The sequence below is a fragment of the Ciconia boyciana genome, chromosome 19, assembly GCF_034638445.1.
Source record: "Ciconia boyciana chromosome 19, ASM3463844v1, whole genome shotgun sequence".
In the NCBI taxonomy this organism is placed as follows: Eukaryota; Metazoa; Chordata; class Aves; order Ciconiiformes; family Ciconiidae; genus Ciconia; species Ciconia boyciana.
The window spans coordinates 5,900,473-5,925,475 of NC_132952.1; the positions used below are offsets into that span (position 1 = coordinate 5,900,473).

A 25,003-nucleotide genomic window follows, 5' to 3' on the forward strand; every position below is an offset into this window, starting at 1 on the left:
CGCCGGAGACGTTTATCTCTGGCCAGTCGTGCCCGATGGCTGTTGGTTTGAGATGCTGACATGACGGGCTGCCTCTTCTGCTGCAGGCCCCACGTGTGCCGACGAGAGGAATCCCTGCGACCCTACGCCCTGCCACGTCTCTGCCACCTGCCTGGTGCTGCCAGAGGGAGGTGCCTTGTGCGCCTGTCCCATGGGCCGGGAAGGAGACTTCTGCGAGCTAGGTGGGACGGGAGCTGGCAGAGGAGCGGGTCTGGGGAAGGGGGTGGAACTGAAGGTGCTGATTTCCCCAGCCTGGGTGGCCAGGAGGCCTTGCCTGCTGTGGCTCTGGGGCACTGGCTGAAGCTGCTCTGCCTCCTCTTCCTCACCATTCCCTCGTTTGTGCCCAGTGACAGAGCAGGACCACACCATGCCCTTCCTCCCGGAGTTCAATGGCTTCTCCTACCTGGAGCTGAACGGGCTGCAGACCTTCGTTCCTGACCTGCAGTAAGTGCCAGGGAACGGGAGAGGGGCAGGCGAGCGCATCGCCTGCGTGGCTGATTTGGGGGAGAGAGCTTGCGCTCTGAGCCTCGCCTGTCACGCGCTGGCTCTCCCTAGAGGCGCTCCCTTTTGACAGGTTTTGGAGGTTTTGTCCAGAGGGACTGGCATCGCCAGAGTCCCCGCAGGCAGAGAGCCAGCTCCCTGGGGGCATGGCATTGCAACAGGCTGTGTAGATAGGCACTGCGGAGCGGTATCCTGAGCATGGCAGATGCATCACCTGGCAAGGGTGCCTGACAGGGGTGGCATCTCTCTGCCGTACCTGTAGTCCCAGGCAGGTCTTCCAAGGGCTCGGCACACAGGGGCGGAGGAAGAGAGCACGTGGGCAGCTGGATTGGAGGGTATCCGTAATCCTTCTCTCTTCAGGGACAAAATGTCCATGGAAGTTGTGTTCCTGGCCAAGAACCCCAGCGGCATGATCTTCTACAATGGGCAGAAGACAGATGGCAAGGGGGACTTTGTCTCTCTGGCCTTACACGATGGCTACCTAGAGTACCGCTACGACCTGGGCAAAGGGGCGGCTGTGCTCAGGTAGGGTGGGCTGCAGGCTGGGGAGCTGCTCGTCAGGGTGGTGGTGGCAACAGAGGCGGGAGAGGGACAGTGGTGGCTTTCAGTGTCTAGCACTAGCTTTGAGCTTCCCTCCCCAGAAAACTGTCAGGAAGCAGGGGAGAGCAGGCGCCGGTCTGTCTGCGCGGCTGCGAGCTGGGGCAGCCCAAGCTGGTCAAGCTGCGGTGGCCTGGGCAGCCCAAGCTGGTCACGGGAGGTTTCCAGCGCTGTGTTTGCAGGTGGTGATGGCAGAGCTCTCACCCGTGCGTCTTCTCCTCCCTTCTCACCACCAGGAGCAAAGAGCCAGTTCCCCTCAACACCTGGATAAGTGTCTTGTTGGAGAGGAATGGGCGCAAAGGGGTAATGAGGATCAACAACGGCGAGAGGGTGATGGGAGAGTCACCGGTAAGTTGGTGGGCCAGGGAGAGCTCTCTGGGCTTCCAGCCGTGCTCCTCTCATGTGTGAAATGAGCTGAGAAGTTCCCAGGCTCGTGGGCTTTTAATCCCTGTGGTGCAGGGCTTTAAGGGTGGAGGAAGAGTGGGCAAGACCTGGGGAGAACAGGACGCTGCAGGGCAGAGCTTGCCTGCCCCTTTAGCTGCTCTGCAGCCTGGCCCTGGTGCTGTGGGACAGCAACTGCACACCTCTTGCAGCTCTTCCTCCCTCCTTGTCCCCCACCGCACAGAGCTGCAGCCCCTTTGCCAGCGACACCCATGCCCTGATTCTTTCGAGCCTTGGTTTCGGGGATGTGTTTGACTGAGCCCCCCACGCACACCCCTTTTTTTGCAGGTCCTCGAGGGTCCCTGTGCTGGGGCAGGTACGCGAGGCACCCTTGCAGCCAAGGGAGGTGGCCGCCCGTGCTGCCGCTGTGTTGGGCCCGTGTGGGTTTGAGGCTGCACCCTTGATGCTGGGCTCGAGAGCCCTGCACAGTGCTGGCTGCGCCGGGGGCTCGGCCGGGAGGAAGTCATGGAGTCGTAAAAGCCCCGTTGCGCTGTTGCTGCTGAATCCATTAGTGCCTTCTCTGCTCAGTTTCCAAGCTGGCAGCTTACCTCTCGGACTTCTCCCGTGTCCTGTCCCCTCTGCGTTTCTGTCTCTGCACCAACAGCGGTTCCCCAGGGTTTCATGGCAGGGCCACTGCCCTTCCTTTCATCCGCCTTTCCGGCGGGGAAGCTGATGATGCAGGGAAAGTCCCAACTGCTGCTGAACTCATCCTTAAGCTCCCCATAGAAGTGCAGCATCAAGATTATGCAGCATTCCTGCAAAAGAAGGGATTTCTTCCTCCCCTCGCTCTCGTCTTTCCAAGCCTCTCTCCAAGCGAAGGTTACCCCTGGCTGGCAGGGTGGCAGCGGCCCCTCCTGTTGCCTTCTGCAGCTCCCCTTGCCTGGCTGCCCTGGGCGCTGGTGGCAGCGGTGGTCTTGCACTCCTGCATGTTACGATGTTACCCACTGATCTCCCTTTTCTCTCTCTCTCTTTTTCTCTCTCCCTTTGATTTTCATTTGTATTTTTCCCTTCCCTGCTGTCTGGATCCCAGAAATCCCGTAAGGTAAAGATAAGTATGACCCACTGCACCTCCATCTCATCTGCCATTGGCACGTTGTTCTTTTTTGTTTTCCATTCAGATCTCAGTGTTTCACCCACTCCCCTTCCCATCTGACCAAGCAGCTGTAGGATCTCTGTAGATTAGAGACACTTGTTTCCTCTTCCGTCATTAATTTCCAGCCAGTTGTTACATTTTGTTTCGGAAGCATTTCAATTAATCCGGTCATGTTTCTCGTGTTAACTCCACAAAGCATTAGCTAGTGATTCATATAACTGCATCTTTGCCTCGCTGCTGTGCCTCGGGGTCCATCCCAGGTGCACAGGAGGGGACATCGCTCCTGTTGTGTGCCCGGTGAACCACGTGGCTGAAGACTCACCTGGGACTTTCCGTGCTGTGCAGTTGGGTGACAGCGAGGAGGGGGTCTTTCTCCTCCAAACTCACAGCCACGTGAGATGCAGGAGAACCTCCTCTAGCCATTTGCTGTAGGGGACCTGTAGCAGTCGGATGAACCGAAACTGAATCCCGCTGGGACTCATAAGTTTGGGTTTAAACATTAGCCCTGGCGAGACTGAGGCAATGTTTGCTTACTTGGTTTTGGGGGCCACACAAAGCCAGAGGCCTCCACGCTTGAGCGTATTGGAACAGCATCTCCCCAAAATTAAATTCCCAGGAAAATCTTTTTGGCAGGTATGACCTTGCAGCTTGGCATGAGGAGGTTCGCTGGAGGCCCCTTTCTCCCAGCACCCTTTACACGGCCTGGTTTGGTGCCAGATACGTGCAGCTCATCCGCTCCCTGTGCTCGGCAGCGGCTCACCCTGGCCGTGCCATGGCTGTGGCCGGCTGCAGGTCCCGGTGGCAGGGCAGGGAGGCAGAGGGCTGCAGGGCGTGCGGGGCAGCTGGGCTGGGGCAGGAGCAGCAGCACAGGGAACGGAGGAGAAGGTGGGGACCCGGTCCCAAGTGGGATGCCAAGCCCAGCCTGCCTCTCCCTGCCCGGCAGGGCTGCCTGCCTTGCCTGCCTGCCTTAGGGCAGGGCTGTCCTGCTCACTCAGCTGCGGCACAGGCTGTGCCGGGCCCCTGGCATGCTTTCCGAGGGGCTCTCCTGCTCCAGCCTCCGCAGAGATGGCTAGCCAGCCTGGCTAGCTAGCCCCACAGCAGCCCTGCCCCAGGACACAGCCCGTGCCTTGAGGGAGGACGGCAGGGAGTGGGGGAGCATGGGGGACAGGCGAGTGTTGCTTTCTTTCCCACCAGCCCAGCTTCTGGTTGTGCGTGGGTGCCTGCCCTGCCCGCAGCGCTGCCCTGCTCGCCGCCTCCTTTAGTCCCCGCGGAGCTGGGCCAAGTGCCCAGCTTGCAGCTTAGGGATAGCCTGATGCTTTCTCCATCTCACCTTCTCCCCTCTCCTCCCCAGGTGCCTCACACCTTCCTGAACCTGAAGGAGCCATTTTATGTGGGGGGAGCCCCTGATTTCAGCAAGCTAGCTCGAGCAGCCGCCATCTCTACCAGCTTCGATGGAGCTGTGCAGAGGGTAAGGCCGTACCGGGCAGCCTGGGGCAGGGGTCTGGCTGGGAGACGTGCCGTCTGCGCCGGCCTCGCTGGAGGAGAGCGAGGACGAGCCTGGGAGCAGGCTGCCCTGGCACGTGGGTCCAACTGAAAAGCGGCAGCAGTGGGTGGCGGAAGGGGAGGCAGGGGTGCGTCACACGAACACGTAGGGCTTGGGGCTGGGTTCCCATCTCCCCTGTCCCCTGAGGGTGCTGGCCTCTGTCCCCCCTGCCAGCCCTGCAGAGAGGAGGGGTGGTGAAGGCTGACTTGTGCTTCCTCTTGCTTCCATCTGTCAGATCTCCGTCAAGGGGGTGCCTGTGCTGAAGGAGCAGAACATCCGCAGCGCCATTGAGATCTCCCCCTTCCGAGGCCACCCCTGTACCCAGAAACCCAATCCTTGCCAGAACGGAGGCACTTGCAGCCCCCGGCTAGAGAGCTACGAGTGTGCCTGCCAGAGGGGCTTCTCCGGGGCTCACTGTGAGAAAGGTGAGACTGCCAGGGTAGGGCTGGACACGGACCCTCGCCCACTAGCCAGACACGGCAATGAAACTGCTTCGACGATTAGCTGGTTGCAGCAGGACAGCGTGCTGCTTAGGCCAAGCCTGAGGTCTTGCCCTTGTTGTGGCAGCTGGGAGGGATGCAGGGAAAACAAGCTGTGGCACCTGCAGGCTGGCACTGTCGTGCAGCTGTGAAGTCGAGGCAATGCCGTTTCGCAGAATCGCAGGCGTTACACTGCATGCAACGGGGCAAATGCTGCTGCCCGTGGGTAGATCACCCAGCCCTGCCACCTCCTCCGGTCAGTGCACTCTGACCCTGTCTTGTGTTGCTATGCTGACTTGAAGCAGCCTGGGGCAGGGAAACGTGGTTTGGTGCCGTAGCAGATGAGGGTTTCTTTCCTCCTTCTGCCCTGAGATTAGCACTTGGGCCATCACCGAGTCCAGGTTCCTCCCCAGCTTTGGCTAGGATATCACCAAGGCTGCAGATTTCTTGACAGTTGGCTGCAAAACAGGGAGATGGTCCAAACTCACGGGCTTTAAAGCCACAGCAAAACTTCCCAGGGGCTTGCTTAGAGTGCCACAGTGCTGACATGCCCCAAGGGACGGCAGGTTTGCGCGTGCCTTTGTCCTGTTATGAATGCTCAGTGTAAAGGGGGATTTTCCTAGTCTCCAAGGACGGACAGGCCATGCTACGTTGCCTGACAGCTCTTCTTTTTCCCACCTCCAGTGATCATTGAGAAGGCTGCTGGAGATGCAGAGGCCATTGCTTTTGATGGTAGGACATATATGGAGTACCACAATGCCGTGACAAAGAGGTAACTTGGCTGCTGAGCTGAACCGAGATCAAAACGAGGAGTTAGGGCTGTTAGCAGGAGGAAGAGCTAGGGCTGAAGAAATCCAAGTGCAGTGCTCAAAGAGGGGCAAGCCAAACTGGGGCTGCGAGTACTTGCTTCCAGCCCTTACCTCGAAAGCTGCCTTGTTGGCAGAGGGCTTTTCCCACAAGGGCAGTGCCTGGCCAGCTTCAGGTCTGGATGCTCTCGTTCTGCAGCGTGTGGGCCACCTTCTGGGTTAGCGTAGTCTGGTTTGGGGGTGGGATGAAGCTGGCTGAGTGCACCCCATGAAGATGGTTAATGTGGCTGTGCGCTGCTCCTGGTTGGTGCCGTTCTTTGCCCACGTGCTCAGGAATGGGTTGTGGGCTGGGTGAGCTGTGCTGAGGGGAGAGGTAGTTCTGCCTGTGGTTTAATTCACGCCTGTTTGCCAGCTCCTTCGTCTCTCTGGCTGTTTGTGCAGCAAGGGTCGGTTCTGCCAGCAGGGACGGGCCGTCGCTGCTGCAGGACCTGGCTAGCCTTCTCCAGCGTCTGCTCGACCCTCAGCCCATGGGCTAGGGGTACGTGTTCGGACCCTGTGGTGTCTGTGGCTGGTCCCTGGGGCTTCTCTCTCAAGATAAGCAGAGGCTGGGACACGGCTGCTGACCGAGGTCCTCTTCAGCCTTTGGGCTGGATATTTCTCCTACAGGAGACTCTCGGTCCGCTGCCGTCTGGCTCAGTACCCTTCCTCAGCACTGTGCTCCTACAGCCCCCGTGGTTAATCCCCAGTCCACGGCACTGGGACAGGGTATTGGATAAGGCTCTGTCCGTCTGCCTCTTACACCCTGATTCCCTGCCGCCCTAACACCCTGCCTGGGGAGGGCGTCTGTGTTGAGCTGTTGTTTGTCGGTCTCTGTCTGTCTGTCTCTTCTCAATGTCCTTGTTTCTTTGTTTTCAAGCCACCTGACCAATGAGATCCCCGCGTAAGTACAGTCCTCCCCGCTGCCCAGCTCCTCCCTGCAGCCATCTGCCCTCCACCACGTCTCCCATTGCCACCCTGACCGCCAGCCCACCCACAGCGGAGCGCAGGGCAGGTGTGGGAGGAGGAATATGGGCACTCTCCCAGGGGTCTGCCATGGGCAGGCATTCCCATTGCAGGGCGAGGAGGACACGGGCACTGACCGCAGCTCTGGCAGCTGTACAGGGGCCCAAACACAGCCAAGGTGCAGCAGGAGCTACGCTGCCTGGCTCCGCTGCACTCAAGACGTTGTCCCAGCAGCATGCTGCAACTTAGCCTTAGTTTAAGCGGATGAGATTAGGGGAGGAAAGTTCTCGTGACTTACCTCTTCCGTCGGCAGAAAAGGCATGGCGATGGAAATAAGGGGTGCTAATCCTGCCCTGGTTTTTCCAGCACGAATGTGGTGTTGCTGCCGTAGCGAGGAGGCCAGGCTGGGTGCTAGGAGAATGTTCACCAGGCAGGGGTGTGTGGGCAACCCCTTGCAATGTGCAGCGCGGCCAGGGCAGCAGAAGAAGGGCCTGGGCATGCGGACGGGGAGAAGGGCTTCTTCCCTAGAGCAGGCTTGACAGCTGTTGATTTGCTCTCTGTCTGTCCTGCTGAGCGGCAGGAGTGGAAGAGAAGCGCTGGTTCATGCAGTTGTATTCCCCGCTGCGTGGGGAAGAGTTTGAGTGATACCTGCCTGTCACATCCCCATTTCACCTCATTTTCTACGAGCTGGGGTCGGACAGAGGCCGGGGGGCTGAGTTGCGTGCATGCATGCATGTCAACACCTGGGGAGCCGCAGAGCCCATCACCTGCATGGTCACCACGGTTTGGGAGGTGCTCTGGTGTTTTGGAAAGGGCTTTTTAGGAGCCAAGCATCCTCCTAAGCTAGACAGTGCCCTACAGCAACGCGAGGCATGTAGTGGCTTGCACAACAGCTCTGCCACGTGGCAGAGTGCCCAGCTGTCCCTCTGCACAGACACGAGCCACATCCCTGCAGATGAGCAGAAAGCTGCTACCTTTGTGTCCTGCCTCTCCCAGTGCTCTGCAAAGGGAAGGTCACCATTCCCAGCCTTCTCCCCGCCTGAGCCAGCCTATTTTGGCTGTGCATGCCCCATCCTGCAAGGGAGCTTAGCACTTCTCCCCACATCCCTCTGCTGGGATTTGGCAGCGGCACTCGCGAGCCCCGCCAGGGCTGAAAGACCCATTGGGCTGCCCATAAAAAGTAGTTTCTTCTGCCTCCAGGCAGACACCGGGGTGTGCCTTGGGCAGGACTAACACTCCAATTGCTTCTCGGGGCTCTGCTGGCCGTGACATGCCCGTACGTTTTGGTTTTTGGTTTGGTTTTTTTTTTTTGGAATGTACATTTTTATATATACATCTAGTTAGAGCTGATTGTAATGCTGGGCCTGTAGCCCCTAACGCTTGCAGGCAGTGCCAGCAGGACAGCTGTAGTCCTGGGTTTCCCCTTCTCCATGCACGCCCTGCTGCCCAAGTGCCCCAAGGCTGACTCAGAGGCCTTAACTCAGCTAGCTGCCCAGATGGGAGCCCGTTCTGCGGCATCCCAAAGAACCAGCCTGAGACCTGCCTGCAGGTCTGCCCAGGAAAGGGTCCTTACGCAGGGCCGTAGACCAAAAGCTCCCTTCCCCCAGCATTGCTGCCCTCTGTCCTGTCCTGGGATACACGTCCCGGCAGGGCAGCATGGGTGATTAGCAGGAACACCGATAGTCCTGACCCAGGAGAACATTGCAGAGTCCCTGCACCGCTGGGGACTGTATTCACTGGGCTGTATTCACTCATTGGCGTTATTACGCTCACCCTGGCTAAGCAACAACTTGCAAATTTGTCTCGCTGGCTTGAGGAAACTCAGCCCCAAGGACAGTGGCTGAGGCTTCCTGCTCACGCTGGGTGGTTTTCTCAGCCTGGGCATTGTGTAGGGTGAAGAGCTGTCGCTGTTGAGCAGGGCTGTTTCCTGTCGGCGAGCAGGGTGGGAGGGAAGGGTCTCCTCCGCTGTCCTGCGCTTATCGCATGCCCCCCCTTTCTTCCTGCATCTAAGTCCTGAAGCGCTGGACTATCCTGCGGAGCCCAGGTGAGTCTGTGCCAGGCTTTCAGTTCTTGTGTTTTGTGCTCTGCTGTTGCTGCCTCAGCATGTCTCTGTCTCTGTGCGTGTTCTGTGTGTCCATACCCTTGGCTTTTTATTTATAAGGGATACATCTCTGCAGACGATGAGAGTAAACGCGAAGGAAGCCCTGTCCTTCCAGCATAGGAACAGCAGCTCCTATGCAGCTCCAGCTCTGGCCCTCGCTCCTGGGGGACCTAGGCAGTACAGCCCTCGTCCAGCCCTTTGGACACAGTGTCCCTTGGGAATAAAAAGCTCTCTGTGTTGCCCATGTTGTCTGGTCTATGTGTGCACATGTGTCAGGTGTGTGTTAGAGCATCCCAGGAGAGTGGATGGTGACTCCATATTGCAACGTCACCTGTTGCCAAGAGCCTTTTGCTTGTTCCAAAAGGGACGGAGCGAAGATGGGAATGCCAATGTGGGGGAAATCCTGTCCTTCCTTCACTCCTCCCTTGGGAAGAGACACCGTGTCTAGGAGAAAGGCGGCTTTCTGCCTCTGTGGACAGTCTCCATCCCCTTCAAACTGCAGGGTGCTCACCACCTCGCAGTCCCCAGCCTCAGGTTCCCGCTGGGCTTTGGTCAAACAGAGGCGGCGGTGTAGAGCAAATGCCTCCAAGGCTGATGGCTGTGTGGTGGTGGCATGGGGAGCGGTGGTCCCCAGGCACCCCAGCTCTGCTTGCACCTCGGACGCCGGCCAGCAGGATGGTGAAATGGTGTTGACCCCAGCTTAGCTGCTGCCCGCAGCCCTCCCGATCTGGCCAACAGAGCCCTCTTTGTTCTGACCTCTCCCAAATCAAAGGCAGCTCTGTGGGGAAAACCCTTCTGCTGGCCAGATCGGGGCCAGCCCGGTACTGTTCACCAGCCCATGTAGCAGACCTCTTCCTTCAGTGCCTGCATACGAGGAGGCAAACCAAGACTTGTGTGTCACAGCTTGCAGGGGTTGATGTGTCTGAACCTTGTGCTCCATGGAGGGCAAAAGCGAGAGGCCGGTAGCCCCAGGCTGTGTCTTTGGAGGTTCAAGCTGGATGTTGGGGAAAACACTTCATTCCCAGGAGAACTGTGCAGCCCCTGCTCAGGTCAGCAGGAAGATGGAGAAGCTCCATTCTTGGTGTTCCCAAGCTCAGCTGGGCAGAGCCACAGCTGCCGTCATCTAGCACTAGCACTGGTCCTACTCTGAGTGGAGCTGGGTTAGAGACCTCCAGAGAGCCATTTCTTTGATCTCGTGGCCTGGTTCAGAGCTTTCCATCTGCTCCCCCTGCCATGCACCAGGCCTTCTGAGCAGGCCTGGGATATTGCAAAGGCTGCGACCCCTCAAGTTGCAGCAGGTAGAGACTGAGACCTCATGCATTGCCTGATGCCAAAGATGGGTTGAAGGTTCTCCTCAGCAGGTGAGCTAGTTGGCTGGGAACAGAGAAGGCTGCTCCGAGGAGCTGACTGGCTGCCTGTTGCTTTTGTAGCCATGTTTTTAACTCTGCTCTGTCTTCTCCCCTGTTCCCATCTCCCCGTGCAGCGAGAAGGCCTTGCAATCGAACCACTTTGAACTAAGCATCAAAACAGAAGCCACTCAGGGGCTGATCCTGTGGAGTGGGAAAGGGCTGGAGCGATCGGACTACATTGCCCTCGCCATCGTGGATGGCTTCATACAAATGACCTACGATCTCGGTTCCAAGCCAGTCGTCCTACGATCCACGGTCCCAGTCAACACCAACCAGTGGATTCATATCAAAGCATACAGGTGTGAAGGCTAGCAGGAGGGGAGAGCAGGACCGTGGCAGGTCGCTCTGGGATGGGCAAGCTGTGAACTAGGGAGCCTGAGTCATGGCCGTGGCTCCATGCCCTGTGATCCCCAAGGGTCACTCCTCTTCTTGGATAATAATAGAGGAGAGGCATGTGGGCAGTGCCACGTTGGAGGGGTGCGTGTTGTGACACGCCTGGAAATGTCAAAGGGGCAGGCTCAAGGAGGTACGAAAGGTTCGTGCCTTTTATTTTAGCTGGCTGAGGGTTTGACATTCTGTTCGTGTTGAGCCCGAGCCATCCCTTTTATTTTTATTGGTGGTGGGAGTGGTGAGCCGATCATGCGGCTGGCATGCCAGGGATTTCTGCTGATGGGTCTGGGAGGAAGCTGTGGCTGCTGGCAGGGCTGGCGGCGGGGCTGTGGGATGCCCAGGGGATGCCGGAGGGGAGCGCTTGCTGCTGGCTGCCCGGTGCTCCCCGGGGAGGCATTGCACCGAGGGCTGCTCTGAGCTACATGGCCTGAGGGAGAGCTCTGCTCCCCGCTCCTCTCCGGGTGGAGAAGGGCTGATGGTCCCCAGTGTCTGGATTTAGCGTAAAGCAGTGGGCAGCTCTGGGTTTTTCCTCTAAGGTTGCTAATCACCTTCTGTTTCTTCCTCCCTCTCTCCGGGAACAGGGTACAGAGAGAAGGTTCCCTTCAAGTTGGCAACGAAGCCCCCATTGCTGGCTCTTCTCCGCTTGGTGCAACACAGCTAGATACAGATGGGGCTCTGTGGCTGGGTAAGTCGGGGTGGAAAGGGTGAACCTCCTCTGCGCCCCTGCTGAGGAGCTCAGAGCTGGAGTCTGGGACATTGATGCTCCCTCTCTTGTTTCAATGGGACACCTTTGCCTCCCAGGTGGCTTTGACAAGTTTAACCTAAAAAGTCCCCCGCGTGTTCTGTGCCTACGAGGGCAGGATGCCGGTGACAGCTAAGGGACGAAGGGTTGGCTTTACCAAATGCCAGCCCTTTCCATGTCACCATGTCCCCTGAAGGGAGCTGTTAGCTGGCCTGTGGCTCTGCATCCCCTGCTGCCGATGGCACGGAGCACCCTCTCCCTCTTCCACCTGGGAGTGTGCCCACCCGCCAAATTCCCTCACGTGTGGAAGCCTCCCTTAGTTCACGAGCCTCCCAGATGTTACTTGCTTGGGTAACTCTGGTTCCCAACGGTGAAATGGCTGAATTGAGAGAAGGGTACTTCTGTCTGAATATATGTAAATACCCAGAATGTAAATGTTGCTTTATTTGCATAACAGAATAAGCAGACATGCCAGAACGTGCTCGCGTGTGCAGCAGAGTCAGTTCCGTTTGTGTTGGCACAGGTATTTTCATCCTGCAAACAGTTTGGCCCATTGCACTCTCACACTGCCTGTGGCAGATCTGTCAGCGCAGACAGAGGCTAGATTTGTCCCGTAACAGCTCAAATAGGCAAGAAATCCACCCAAAAGTGTCGGATAATTGTGCTTAACTACAGCCAGTACTAATCTGAGCAAAGAGGATAGTAAAGTCCTTTTTGGAGCCTGGAGGGATGAAAGGAGGATGCCCAGTGATAGGGGATGCTCTGGGTCCTGGGCTTCGTTCGTCTCTGGAGGAACTTGAGAGGGTCCAGGGTCCAGGGCATCGTCTCTGGGTGACTCAGCTCTCCATCTGTGAGTTTAGGACTGGGCTTCTCCTCAGGCAGGTGCTGTAGAGGTCCTGGCCTTCAGGATTGCAAGGGGGCACAAAGGCCACAGAAATCAATGTTCATCTGGGGATTTGGATCATCTGTAATGAAGAAGCAGTGAATTAGATTCTGTTCATGCTTTTCAGAAGCATCTTCCCAGTCTAAGCCTTTAGTTTCAGGTCTAACCTGACTTACAAGAGTTCATATTCAAAAATGTAACCTTACCTCTGAAAAGACAGTATCCCATTTCTCATTCTGAAATCAACCTAGAAGTTATATGGAAAGTGGGATTTTTCCATGAGAAATTTTTGCTTGGCTTCCCCACTGGCTCTTCCAAAGGTTTAGTTTGCGATCAGCCTTTCATAATTTCAGGGCCTGGAACGAGCCATAGTCGACATTTCAGTAAGTGAAATAAAATTCAGTTTGAATTTGGGACCAATCTCCAAGGAAATGAAGTATTTTCAGTTGAATGGGTATTTTAGAATGCAAGTTACTGTTTTAAGTGTCTTCAGGAAACCTGTACGTAGTGGTTGGAACTGGCATTTCTCTGATTTAAGTGAAAGTAAATACCGGCCAGGAAAGAGGTTTTTCCCCGCTGCCTGGGGCAGGCTGCTGGCCCGCAGGGAGCGTGTCCTTCGTCCTCCCAGCCGACCTTCTGCGCTGTCTCTTGCAGGGGGAATGGAGAAGCTGAGTGTGGCTCACAAGCTGCCCAAGGCCTACAGCACTGGCTTTATTGGCTGCATAAGGGACGTGATTGTCGACCGCCAAGAACTGCATCTGGTGGAGGACGCTTTAAACAACCCCACGATATTACACTGCTCAGCCAAATAGACCCCCAGGGACCCTTCCTTCTCCTTCCCTCCCTCCTGCCTATTGCTGTAATTATTTTCTATTTTTGTAAACTTATTGCTTTTTATATTTTGGGGGGAGGGGGGAATGGGAGGGGAGGAAACACCTTTTCTTTTGGGTTATTTGTTCAGTTGCAGTCTATCCAGGTCAGTCAGACTCTAATCAAAAGCAGCAACAAAGAACAAACCTTGAACCAAGTCTCCAAGAAGTGACAGAACAACTTCCCCATTGCACCTGCATTGTAAATCGTATTCATACTTGAAGCTTCTTTTTGGGTTGTTTTTCCCCCTCCTTACTTGTGTTCTTGGGTTGTTGTTCACGCCCGCGGGGGAAAGGATGCTGGTGCTGGCGAGACGTGTGGCCTTCGTGGATTCGCCGCCTTCCCATCTCAGCAGCCCCTCTGCAGTGCTGCCTGGGCAGGGAAGCGGCCAGCAGAGGAGCGGGAATGGCCACCCTGCTCTGGGGCCTGGCTCTGCCAAGCCTTCTCCTGGCCCTGTGTTCACCCTATCTCCCTCCTCCCCCCTTTCCTCTCACTATAATTTATGTGTGTAAGAATCTCAAGTGCTTTTCTCCTTTATGCTCTGTTAAAATCAGGGATGCCATGCACTGGAAGAGAGACCAAGGTCTGCTCTGAGCAGGCAGAAAAGCATTGCTCTTTGGTTGTCTTATGACTGTTTGCTGGACTGAGAGGTGCTGTGGGGGAAATGTTGATTTCTGTTGGCTCTCCTCCTCCTCCTCCTCTTGGACATGTGCAGAAGCAGCTGTGAAACCTCATTTCCACGCTTTGTGTTTATCCAGACATGTCCTAACCACCTGCTTGCCCTGGCTGCTCTTCCCAAGAGCTTCTGTGTACCAAGCGTTGCCCTCTCGTGCACCAGTGAGAACTTGCAGCACGTCTTCAAGAGCTGGAAGTGCTCTCCCTCTTCCAGCGCTGTCAAACGGGCTGCCAGGGCACAGGGACTGGGTCCCTTTTCACGTTAAAAAAATAATCTGTTGGATGTGTCCTTCCACGACCCATGTCTGTTTTCCAGCCTCCGGGCATGACTTGCCCTCTGTCTACCATGAGGATGCTTGCAGCTGGCCAGCACGTGAATCTCTGTAGAGCTGGTGTTAGAGCCTCTCCCGTGAAGAATAATTGGAGTTTTACCTTTGACTGCAAGTTTTTGCAATGCCCAGTGCAATGCAGGGTCTTCCACGCCATGATCAAAGCTCCTCTGGATACTGCCAGCCCAGCAGCAATAGCTGAAATGGGAATGGGGTGCGAGTCCGCTGTCAAGGCAGTAGTGTTTGGGAGGGGTTGGTTTTGGTTTTTTTTAAGTATTTTCTTCCTCCATGCAAATCTTGAAAGCAGATACTGTGGTGCCAGTTTCAAAGCCAGTATGTGTGTTTCTGAATGAATGTACGTGTGTTTGCGAGTGTCTGTCAGCCAGCACGCATTTGCATGCAAACACTGAATCTCCTGTAAGCAGGAGAAGAACAAACGGATCGCAGCTACGAAAGAAATGACCCACTCCATTCAGGTTCCTTCTCCATGGGAAGAATTTACCGAGGCCGTGTAGCATCTGTGTCCCTTGCCACCACTGGGACACAACTGTGTCCCTTTCCCACCCTGAGATGGCAGCTGGCATTGTTTGGTGTAAAACCAGCTTTGTGGAGCGTACAGAATTAATCTGAAGGATCCCGCCAGGTATCGAGTGTTACTTAATATCCAGGGTGCCATCATTTTGCGATTTTACCATAAATTTCTAGCACACCTTGTAGCGTACCTTTACGAAGTAGTGCACCCTTTAAAAATGTTGTTTCTTGGCACTACATTTTGAGCCGTGAAAAGTCAAGTCACTTTTCTCAGGGTGAGCTCTAAACACAGATGTAATAAGGGAAAGAATGTAGTGTAAAACCACTTGGGTTTCTTTTTTCTTTCTTTTTTTTTTTTAAATTAAAAGAAATCTATGCCCCCCCACCCCGCCAAATCTATATGCCTAATCTATTGACATTCCTCTAAAAAGCCAGTGGTTAAATATTTCACGGGGGGCTGCTCCCTCTGTGGGATGGAGCCTCTGGGGGGGTGCGTGTGTGTGTGTGTGTGTGTGTGTGTGTGTGTGGCAATACCACATTTTAAGTGGCGACTGTATATAAATCGTGGTTCCTGGTGGGGAGTACTGTGACTGTGTTGTGAAAGGGAATGGACTGCTGTATTTTGATCACGAGGTGTAGATAGACAGGGGCTAACTAGGACTGCAGGATGGGGTGGGATGGGAGGGAAGCGTGAGACCCTCGATCTGTGTTTTGAGAACGTGAGTTCTAGCTGGGCAATGCAGACCGCGTCGGCCGAGACCGAGGGCTGAAATGTGCCAACTCCGGAGGGAGAGGGGCATGCGCAGAGGAAGCTGCTAATTTTCTAGAATGCCACTGAAATGAAGCCAGGGTCACTGCAAAAAAAAAAAACAACCAACAACTAAACAAAAACAAAAACTCTGTCTGCTTTTGCTGGGGCTTGGAAATGCCTTAAAACAGGACCTTGCGTCCTCGTTGTCAAGCATCTTGAACCAAGGTCAGATTCAGCAGTGCTCCCTAGGGGCTGTGCACTTAACTTCGGCTTTATTTTTAATAGCATTTATAACATGTATGTACAAAAAAAAGACATTGAGGTTTGTTTTTTTTTTTTGCTTTTTTTTAAGAAAAAGATGTCCATGTGGCTTCATTTATAGGGTAAATTAATGACCATTGTGAACTGCTGTATGAATTCTGAAGGGCAATGCACAGTAGAGGAGCAGCATGATATAACCATTACTAACTTGTGTCTTTCGTCAATCACCATGAAATAAAGTTTGAAAACTATTAAATATGTTTTTAAGGGGCCTGTTGCTTTTTTATTCTTTTTGTACTGTGTGCCTCACGCTTGCTCGCTGGTGTGTATCTGTCTCCTGGGCAGGTACTGTGTGAAGTCAAACCACTATCTCCCTCTCTATCTCCCTTAGAACCAGAGTGGCTTATGCAGGTACCCGCTGTGTCTTCTAAATGCAGCCTCTTTACGAATGCCAACCTCAGTCCTGTCCACCCAATATTTGCAGGGGGAAGACTCCTCTGTGTCTTTACTTCCCCTCCTCTGTGGCCATCTGATCACGCTGTGAATGGTTTCATCTATTCGAGTATCCACTAGCTTTTCCTTCGTTGCCATGCAGGCTTTTATCACCTCTTCTTAGGTAGCACTTTCAAACGAGGCTTTGTATCCCATTGACGTCATGCCATGTCAACAAGACCGAAGTGATGCTTCTGTGGCCTGCTTCTCACTGATGGCAGCAGTTTCCCCTGGGGTTTACCCTCTGTAAGCTGAGGAGCCATGGAAAGTCAGTCGCAAGCATGCAAGCAGGATGTGGTTTGAGATGTACCAGTGTCTAAGTTCCTGCTCTAAACAGGTCTTCCTAATGGGGCCTTTCCCCCTGGCCAGAGCCCTAGCTCTCTGATCTCTGCAGTTCATCTTTCTGCAAGAAAAGAAGGTGGGAGGTGGAGAATTTTGTTCAATCAAGAGCTCATGTTCATCCAAGTGGTGTGAAGTGAGAAAAGAATGTGGGTTTCCTGCCATTTGGGAGGCAGCTAATTTAGCAAACCGAGTCATTTTGATATCCAGCAATGATGCACATTTGATTGGTGTCTGCACCAGCTCAGTAGGAACCGGCTTTTCAATGGACAACGAGACGCCGAAGACTCACAATGGGGAACAATGAGGCCAGTGTTTGAACAGCCGCAGGGGTTGCACAACTCGCAACTGGGGCCATGTTTTGCTCAAGATCAGCCTCCTGGTGCAGCGTCTTCTTGACAATGACCTTATTATGCCACAACAGGCACGGACTTGCAAAGTCGGTACCTCTTTCACAGGCGTTTTGCCAGCTTGCTGCAAAGCAGTAGGAGAAAAAGCTGTCGTTGTCTTGGCCAGAAGGAAAAGCTGAGCTCTGGCAGCTGGATGGGTTGGTTGTTTTTTTTTTTTACTACAGGCTGGAAAAACCCATTGTGAGGGGAAAGAGGAAGGAAAGAAGGACAGGAGCCACGCTGGGGGCACGCTTGGGCAGGCAGCAAGCATGACTCAGGGGAATGACCTGGCCACACTTTCTGGCAGCCCTTGCTCTGAGAGCAGCCTGCTCAGCGCTCTCGGGAACACGCCATGTGTGCATGAAGCCTGACTGCCCGGTCTGCTTTCACTGGGAGCACAGGCAATCAGGCGGTACCGTCAAGAAGGAGAGGGCAGCTGGGGTTGGATGATCTTACCCATCCTCGGCTTGCTCTGGCACCCCTAGCCCCTGGGAACAGCTAACCCCGACAGCCAGTTGTGAGCCTCTCCCGTGCCCAGCAGCTTCAGTCCGGGGCTAAAAGCAGCTTACTCCGTTCTTCTTAAGCCACTGAGCTGAGGCTTCAGCAGGATGGTGGGGAAGCCGATGGGGGGACCCGGGGGAAGCGAAGGGCAGTGGGCTGTGTTGCTTTGGCGATCGTGTGAATGGTCTCACAGGGCCGTCCCATGGGATCTCGATCTGGTGTATCGCCTTTTACAGTTGCCCGCTTCCTGAGTGCTCAGCTGGTTTGTCTGAAGTCAGAGACCGATTAGCTTGCTTGTTCCTGAGGTTGCTGCTGCTAGCCAGGCTGGCGGGGGCGAGTTCTTCTGGAATATGGCAGACCAGACCTAAATCTCTGCTGAGTGTTATTTGTGGCCCACATCCCTTTCCCCTGTAGCCCGGGGTAGTGGCTGTTAATAGATGTGGACTCCTCGGCTCCGTGGCTGCTTGGCCTCATTTTGCAGCGTGTGGGGTGGGGAGCAGGAGCTGTGGATTTCTTTCCCTGCTCTGCTGCTGACGCAGCCTGTGCCTCGGGCTGGTCGCTTCCACTCCCTGCGCTGCGCTCTCCTCACCTGCCAAAGCAACGTAATGATCCATTACCCTGCTCTGTAATGTACCTCTGTGTCTCTGGCAGGGCAAACCTGATTATTCAGAGAGAAAACGGGCTGTGATGTTTGCAAGTAGACAACTTGGCCCATGAACATGGTCTTTCTGGCTCTTCATCAAAGGAGCCAGTCACGGGGTCCACAGTTCAGGGCTACGTAGATGCCCTGAATTTAAGGGTTTATGGAGCTCTTGCAGCTGTGGCTGAGAGTGCAAACATCTTCCCAGACCTGAGCACACGCAGTGCTGCTGGGCTGCCTGAGCTGCCATCTCTCAGGTGGATGTAACATGAGGTTCCTGGCCCCGTGCAGACCTGAGGGAACGGGACTAGTTTACAGTGTCTGGCCAAAGTACACCTGGGGGAATTCCCTTCCGTCAGGCTGGAATCCCAGTCGCTTCCTCTGCATTCCCAGCACCAGCTGTTGGAGAGCTATGTGATGTGGCTGTGTCCCGGTACCCAGCTAGCCCTTTCCAGCCTGCAAACAGAGGAGCAAGCCTGTGAATCTGTGCTTATATTAACGGAGAGCTCAGGAGGAAATTGTAAGTAAGTGACTTTGAGTAGCACTGGGTGCTCCTCGGGATGACTGACGCAGCTGAAATGGGATCTTTATAGCTGTCCTCCCTGCAGACATTAAAGGCACCTGGGAGTGTTGTTCCCAGAACTAAACATCTTCAGAGGCACTCCCTGAGGAGAGTCTGGTGTCTTAACCCAGAGATCAGCCTGGACACAAAGGCTCTGATGAGCTTTCTCCTGAGTCTCCTGTCCCGTGCGACTGCTTCTCCCCTCCAGCAGTGGCCAACATTTTGGTGGTACGTCAACCCTGTTCTCACTGGGGACCTTCTGCCCTGTCCCCTGGGAGTTCTCCAGCCCAGACACACGCTCTGTAATTGCAAGACAAACATTATGCCCCCCCCCGGAGTGTTCTCGCTTTTCTTCACTGCTAGACATGCTGCCAGTATTGTCCTGGCTATTAGCACGTGCCATTCCCAGCCGCTCTCCCACCCCTGTAGATATTCCCCGGAGAACGTATAGATTGAGCTAAAAACGTGCTCTCCTCTGCCTGCAGCAGGAAATGCCTCAGGGCTGGGGCAGAAACACCAGACTCCAGAGCTCCCGAGTAGGGTGCCGAAACCCACTTTCTCCTGCTCTCTGGGCCAGCTATGCCGGGCACACAGGAGCCCGGCTGCTCCCCATTCCTGGGGCACGCAGCAGAGCGGGTGCCTCCAGCAACCACCCGGCAGCCTGAAACATCTCTCCTTGCTGGGGGAAGTGTAGCAGGGTAGAGCCCGGCCACCGTTAAACCTCTCCCAGCCAGCCACCAGCTGCGACTGAGCAGGTTAGAGAGCAGATGGGGTCACGCAGACATCTAGCACGTCCACTAGTGCCACGGTGCGTTCCTATTGCAGCAGGTCCCCTGAGGGACAGGCACCATCCCAACACGGACCAAATGGGATGTTCTGGCCGCGGAGAGCTCCCAGGCCAGAGTCTGGATTTCTCTGCTGGGTATTTCCATGGGATCAAAGAATTCCCATGGACAGGAGACAGGACGGCTAAGATCTCACAGGCGGGGACCATTTTCACCAGTTATCTGCATCCCAGTTGCATAGTCTAGAAACCAGGATCTTACAAGAAGTGGGGAGATCTGTTCCAGGGGTTTCCTTTTGATTTTTTTTTTAACCAAGAAGCTGAAGAGCAGTCCCTCCCTGACCATGAGCATTGCCCTGAGAAGGGGTCTTGTTCCCCCCGCCGTATGAGACAGGCACACACAGAAGTCACAGTTTGGTCTCTCACAATGAAGTCTCAGTGCTATGAAAGAAGGTCCCAGTAACGAAGAGCCTCGATAGCAGGGGAAATGAGGAAGGAGAGGACAGGGGTCATTGTTATCAGGGTTGCTATTTGGCCGCTGTGGTCCTTGTTGCCCCGTGAGCAATCCAGTGGCATGCAGGAAAGCTATGCAACCCGCCAGTCCTCCTCGCTGAGAAATGAGCTGGCTCCTGCTGCCAGCTCGCTGGGTATTCCCCGAATAGACATGGAATTCGCTGAGTCTTATTATAGTTATAAAACTGCTATTTTTGCCACTACGGGTAGACTGGGGGGGGCTCGCTGGCTGTATCCTGGCTTTTTCTCTCTCTTGGACAGCTGGCTTTGTTTTCTCACCCAGCATTCATGAAAGGTGCCAGATTCAGGGCATTTCTTTGGGTTAATTTCTGTCTTTTATGTGAAGCAACATATATTCGACATGAGTTTGTTAAAGGCCTCTCTATTTACACTTCAGATGGCGAAATGTGCTCTATTTGTATGAAGTGTATAGCACACCTGACCCCAGCTTACCCCTGTGGAAGGTTTGGGTGTCACCACCCCTGTCTCACCCTAGACTTTGGGATGACAGCGGGGAACCCACTCTGGGGACACGGTGCCCTCCTGACTCCAAAGCGGCCCCTGAGCTGGGGGTGTTTAGGGATGACAGCAAACGTGGCTGAGCCTTGCTCAGCGTCCGGTGGCTTGCTTCGTTCTCTGCGTAGCGTGACTCTCAAGTCTTTGTGAACTCAGCACCAAAATCTAGACCTTCAGTGGTGTTCGGGCACCGCGTGCCATCTGACATTGCTGGGGGCGTGAAATCTCGCAAGCTGGCAAGACTCGGGTACTGTGGAGCTGCCTAGCGAGCAGCATGGATGCGCCATGCACGGAGAGCACGCCTGCCAGCCTGGAGAGCGAAGGAGCGCCGGCTCCAGAAGGGGAAGGGCTCCAGGCTGGAGGGAGGAGGGGAGGCTGCGCGTTGCTTGCTCGGGCCCGGTGCTGCGCCTGTCAGCGGAGTGCCCTGTGTGCGGCCTTTGAACGGGCAGGGCAGGGGGCTCTGCGACCCGCCCTCCAGAGCAGGCAGCCCGGACGCTGCCGTCCCGCCCGGGCGGCTCACCCGGGCCAGGGGGAGCCGCGGGCCGGGGCCGCCGGGGGCAGGGGGCGCGGAGCCCCGGGCGCTCCCGGGAGCCGGGCGGGAGCCGGGCCGGGGGCGGCGGGGCGCTGCCGCCCCGGTACGGCCGCTCGGGCAGCCGGGCGGGGCGGAGGGCGGGGATTCCCCCGCGTCACAGGGAGGGGTTTCCCCGCCGGCCCGTGGCCCAGCCGCCCCGCCGGGGCGCGGCGGTGCGGGCAGTCGGCGCGGGGCCGGGGCCGGGGCCGCTGCGGTGCGCGGAGCTCCGCGGAGCCATGACCTCCCGCAGGTAAGGGCCGAGCGCCGACCCGACCCGACCCGCCCGGACCCGACCCGACCCGCGGCGAGCGGCTCCCCGCGGCTCGGCTGGGGCACCCGCGGTACCGGACACCGCCGCCTCCTCCTCCTCCTCCTCCTCCTCCTCCGGCACCGGCTCCGGCTCCGGCTCGGACCTGCCCCCTTCCCCCGCGGCAGGAGCGGCGGGGCCGGGGCTGCGCTGGCCCGGCCGTGCCCGGGGGTGGGGGGGTGGATGTGCCGGCAGCGGGCGGGCCGGGTTCGGGGCCAGGTTCCGCTGGAGCTGCAGCCTGCGCCCCTGCCCGGGCACCTGCTGGAGCCCTGGCCCTAGCCCCTGGCCCTAGCCCCTGGCCCACAGCCTGCTTCGGGTCGCCCCTTTTCCCCTTTGCTCTCCGTGCCTGCGGGAGAAGGCTGCAGCCGTAAAGCATCATGTCTTAGCAGGCTCCGTAACCTGTGCTAGAGATGCTGAAGAGGGGACGCCAAAATGGGACCAAGCTTTAAAACTTGCTTGAAATGTCTTTGTGGGCTGCGAGCTGAAAAAAAAGATACTTTGGTGCATCTGGTGTGGTGTTGGTGCCTCCCCCGGCTTCTTCCGAAGAAGCTGTTTCAAAGCTTCAGCCTCTCTTTCTCAGTGGCGGCGGGAGCCTGTGTGACTTGGGGACATCGTCCCTTCGCTGTTCCTCCTCCTCTGCTATGGCTTCGAAAGGGGTAAATAGCCGTCCAGTGGATGGCCTCTTTCTCTGCCTGTTCAGCAGCCAGCTCCAAGCACCAGGTCGCATGCACGGCTCCCACGTGCTGCAGTGCAGGGACCCTCTTAATAGCTGGTTTGGGGGTTCTTCATTCTTGTCTGTCCTTTCAGACAGCCTTAAGGTGACCTGAAAAAGCGTTTGTTGCTATTAGAAGTCAAGGGTGTTTTGAAAAACCCTGAGGAGGGTGGTGGCTGGGGAGCAGCCGTACAGCTGACGGTCACTTCAAGCTGAGAAATGGGATCGGTTACAGGACAGGGAGTGCTTGTTTGGTGTTGGTACAGGACCGAACACGGGCAGGTCATGAGTGGGGTTTCCGCAACCATCTCTTGAACACGTAATAACTCCATGCACATTCCTGCAACGCCAGGATTCAGGGGCTTGTTTTTTGGGGGTCTCTCTTTGCCATCCAGCACTGGCTGTCTCTCCTGTACAAGTGCTGAGCTGAGTTTTGTGAGTGTCTGATTCAAAACTTGCAGAAGAAGTTTAGGAAGAGACAGCGTTCATCTGGGCGGTGCCCCGTTAAGTTACGAAACATGCTTGCTGATGGGTGATGGATTGTAAAGCAGAGGGCTGGGACTTGGGGCCCCTGGATTTCATTCTCGGCTCTGGTAGTACTCTCTGTGCCCATAGGCAAGTCAATATTTGTCTACACTGCCTATACCTTGCTAGTTCCACCCTGTGGGGCAGTTACCTAGGGCAGCAGACTGCTAGAGACAGCAGAATGGAGGTAACGGCGCTGCCAGCTCAGCCCTTGCAGGAGTCCTGAGAAACCTGGCTAGCCAGTAGCACTGCTGCTGAGAAGGGGCCAGAGCTGCGTGGACTGGCTTTTGTATAGGGGGTTGATTGCTCCCAGCATCTGTTGCCCCCATCCTTTCCACCTGTGCACTGGATTTGCTGCTCCTGGTTCTGTAACACCGCTCAGGTCCTTTTTTCCCCGCGTTGTGGCAAGACTGGCTTGGCCCCAGCCTTTCTTCTCTTGCCTAGCAACAGGTAGGGTGCCTACCAGATTTGGATGGCATCTTTCTCTTCTGCCTGAACCCTGGCCGATGCTGTTCTCCCTCTGGCTCAAAGCGTGGCCTGGTTCTGCCCAGGTGGATCTACTGAGATCGCGACCTGCGCTGGTGGAGTGTGGAGAGGCTCAAGCAGTCCCTCAGGAGGGATGGTCCCTGCAAGGCCCAACTGAAATACTAAATAGTGGATCCTTTGTGTACTGTCAGCATTGTAGCTGCATCCTTTCTTGCAGGTTGTTCAGGCTTGCATGGGAACCCTTGGAATTAAGGGCACTTTGGCATTAATAGGCTTACAGGCTGACTTACAAAGGCTGGTGGTGTGGAGCTGCTGGAAGCCAGTGCACGGTTGGCCTGCTGTGCTGAAAGAGGGCACTGCGAAGCGGGGGAATCTGTGAGGAAGCGATTTCTCAGGAGCTCCATCCCAGCCGAGGCGCTGGTTCCTCTCTTCAGGGACCACCTCTGAGGCTGCGTATTCGCTTTGCGTCAGTGGGCTGCAGTGGGGCTGTCACCAGTTGAAAATCCCGGGAGCTGGTGTGGATACAAGTGTGACTGTGGACTGTCACTCAGGTCTGGAGTGTGTGTGACCTGCCGTGACTGTCCCCCTGCCACGGCACTGTCCCGTAGCTGCAAGGTAGGACGCTCTGGTGGATGCAGTCGAGCTTTTAAGAGGATCTGCTGGGACTGAAGGATGCTGCGTTTCTTTCTACCCTGGCACAGGGGCAAGGTAATACGGATGTCTGAATCGGGGGAATGGCTTCGGGAGCAGGTGTGGTGGGCCGCAAGCCTGTAGTGAGAGTGACGTATCTCATCACCCAAGGGTTATCTTTCGCCCTGACTCCTCTTCCTGGGCTGTGTGACTCTACCGGCGTGAGAGCTGCTGGGATAAGCACGTGTCTCTTAGCAAGTGATGCTCGCTAAGAGAGGCTCGTGGGAAGCACAGGCTTATATGAGCGCTGGGACCAGTAACTGAAGCGGAGTGTTGGGCACTGCTTAACGCCTCTCCTCCTCCCTGCACGGGAGTGTATCTGTGGAGGGACTGGGAGGAGATGGGGTGACTCTAGCTGGGAGGAACAGCTTTACCCTAGGATACCTAGGGTACTTGCGTGTGCTAATTCTTTTCAAAGGCGGCACATAGAAAGGGAAATAAACCTCTTTCTGAGTGTTTGACTTGTTTGGTAAGCTCTCCTAGTGGCCATGCCGTGTCGTGGGGAGAGGTATCAAGGACTGGCGGATGCTGGTCACCATGCTTATGGTCTTCTGAAAGGCCACGCTAGTGAGCGCAGGGGTCCAGCCTGGAAAGCAGTGGCCGCGTGTCAGTGTGGGGGTGCGCGCACGTGTGTGACACGAGGGAGAATCAAGCCCTGTTGTAGAAATAAAACAAATTTGTTGCCGTCAGCCTAAACCACAAAGCTGGTGCAAATACTGAGCTCCGAGCTGCTACCAGGGCCTGATTGTGTTATTTCTTAAAAACAGCTTGTTGAAAGAATGAGCGTTTCTTTCCTTCTCCCAGCTTTACTGGCATGTGACCTCTCAACTGCAGGAAAGGTTTGGAGGTCAGGGACGTACCACCCCCCGGCGAGGACAGAGAAATCACGGTTCTTCTGCAGCGGCGAGAGCCCAGGAATCTGAGTAACTGCTGCCCCTCCTCTGCTTCGGTGCTTGCGTCTGCTGGGGTGCGATTAGAGACCTCTTGCTGTGATGTGGAGATCTTGGTGGATAAACCTCACATCCCCATTGCGGACGAGTGGCTTGCAGATCCCAAATGCCCTGTTTCTTTGCCTAGAAAGGAGTTGCACAGCGTCTGGAGCACTTGGTAGGTGGCAGCTGGCTTGTGCCTTGCCCTTGTCTGCAGGGCAGGCTTTTTCTTTACAGGCGGGTTTCCTGGGATGCTATGGCTGGGAGGAAGGGAGAGTCTGGAGGAAATGAGTAAATGCCAGCTTCTGGAGCCTGATTCTCTCCAAAGCAAGGGTTGCCCCAGTTCTGCAGGATTCAGTGCTGAGCAGTACCGTCACAGAATTAGTGCCTGTGTGTGACAGACCTTGTTGCTCTCTGCACCGTGGTTCTGGTGCTTTGAGTATCGCTACCACCCATAAAGCCGGTCCCAGCGCAGAGTAGACAGTTGCTCTTCTTTCCTTCCTGCGCGCGTATGAGAGAAGCCTTCCTTCTTGGTTCCGAGGCCATGGTAGCAGTGAAACAGTGCTGTCGGCTCCAGGGCCATAACGGGCCCGTGCGTGTTAGC

General features: G+C 55.8%; 2 protein-coding genes across 2 annotated transcripts in view; both read left to right on the top strand.

Annotated features, from left to right (window-relative positions):
* Window positions 1–15,304, top strand: part of AGRN (agrin) — a 129,489-nt gene extending 114,185 nt beyond the window's left edge. The window contains exons 27-36 of the mRNA XM_072883789.1: window positions 87–221; window positions 387–483; window positions 901–1,065; window positions 1,374–1,485; window positions 4,023–4,139; window positions 4,450–4,639; window positions 5,378–5,465; window positions 10,086–10,310; window positions 10,983–11,086; window positions 12,681–15,304. Of these exons, the coding sequence (XP_072739890.1) occupies window positions 87–221; window positions 387–483; window positions 901–1,065; window positions 1,374–1,485; window positions 4,023–4,139; window positions 4,450–4,639; window positions 5,378–5,465; window positions 10,086–10,310; window positions 10,983–11,086; window positions 12,681–12,838 (1,391 nt within the window). The 3' untranslated portion in view covers window positions 12,839–15,304. The remainder of the gene's footprint in view (window positions 1–86; window positions 222–386; window positions 484–900; window positions 1,066–1,373; window positions 1,486–4,022; window positions 4,140–4,449; window positions 4,640–5,377; window positions 5,466–10,085; window positions 10,311–10,982; window positions 11,087–12,680) is intronic.
* Window positions 15,305–20,859: 5,555 nt separating this feature from the next.
* LOC140661623 (tyrosine-protein phosphatase non-receptor type 11-like) overlaps window positions 20,860–25,003 on the top strand; it is a 60,959-nt gene continuing 56,815 nt past the window's right edge. Inside the window, exon 1 of the mRNA XM_072884055.1 lies at window positions 20,860–21,000. Coding sequence (XP_072740156.1) covers window positions 20,987–21,000 — 14 coding nt within the window. The 5' untranslated portion in view covers window positions 20,860–20,986. The remainder of the gene's footprint in view (window positions 21,001–25,003) is intronic.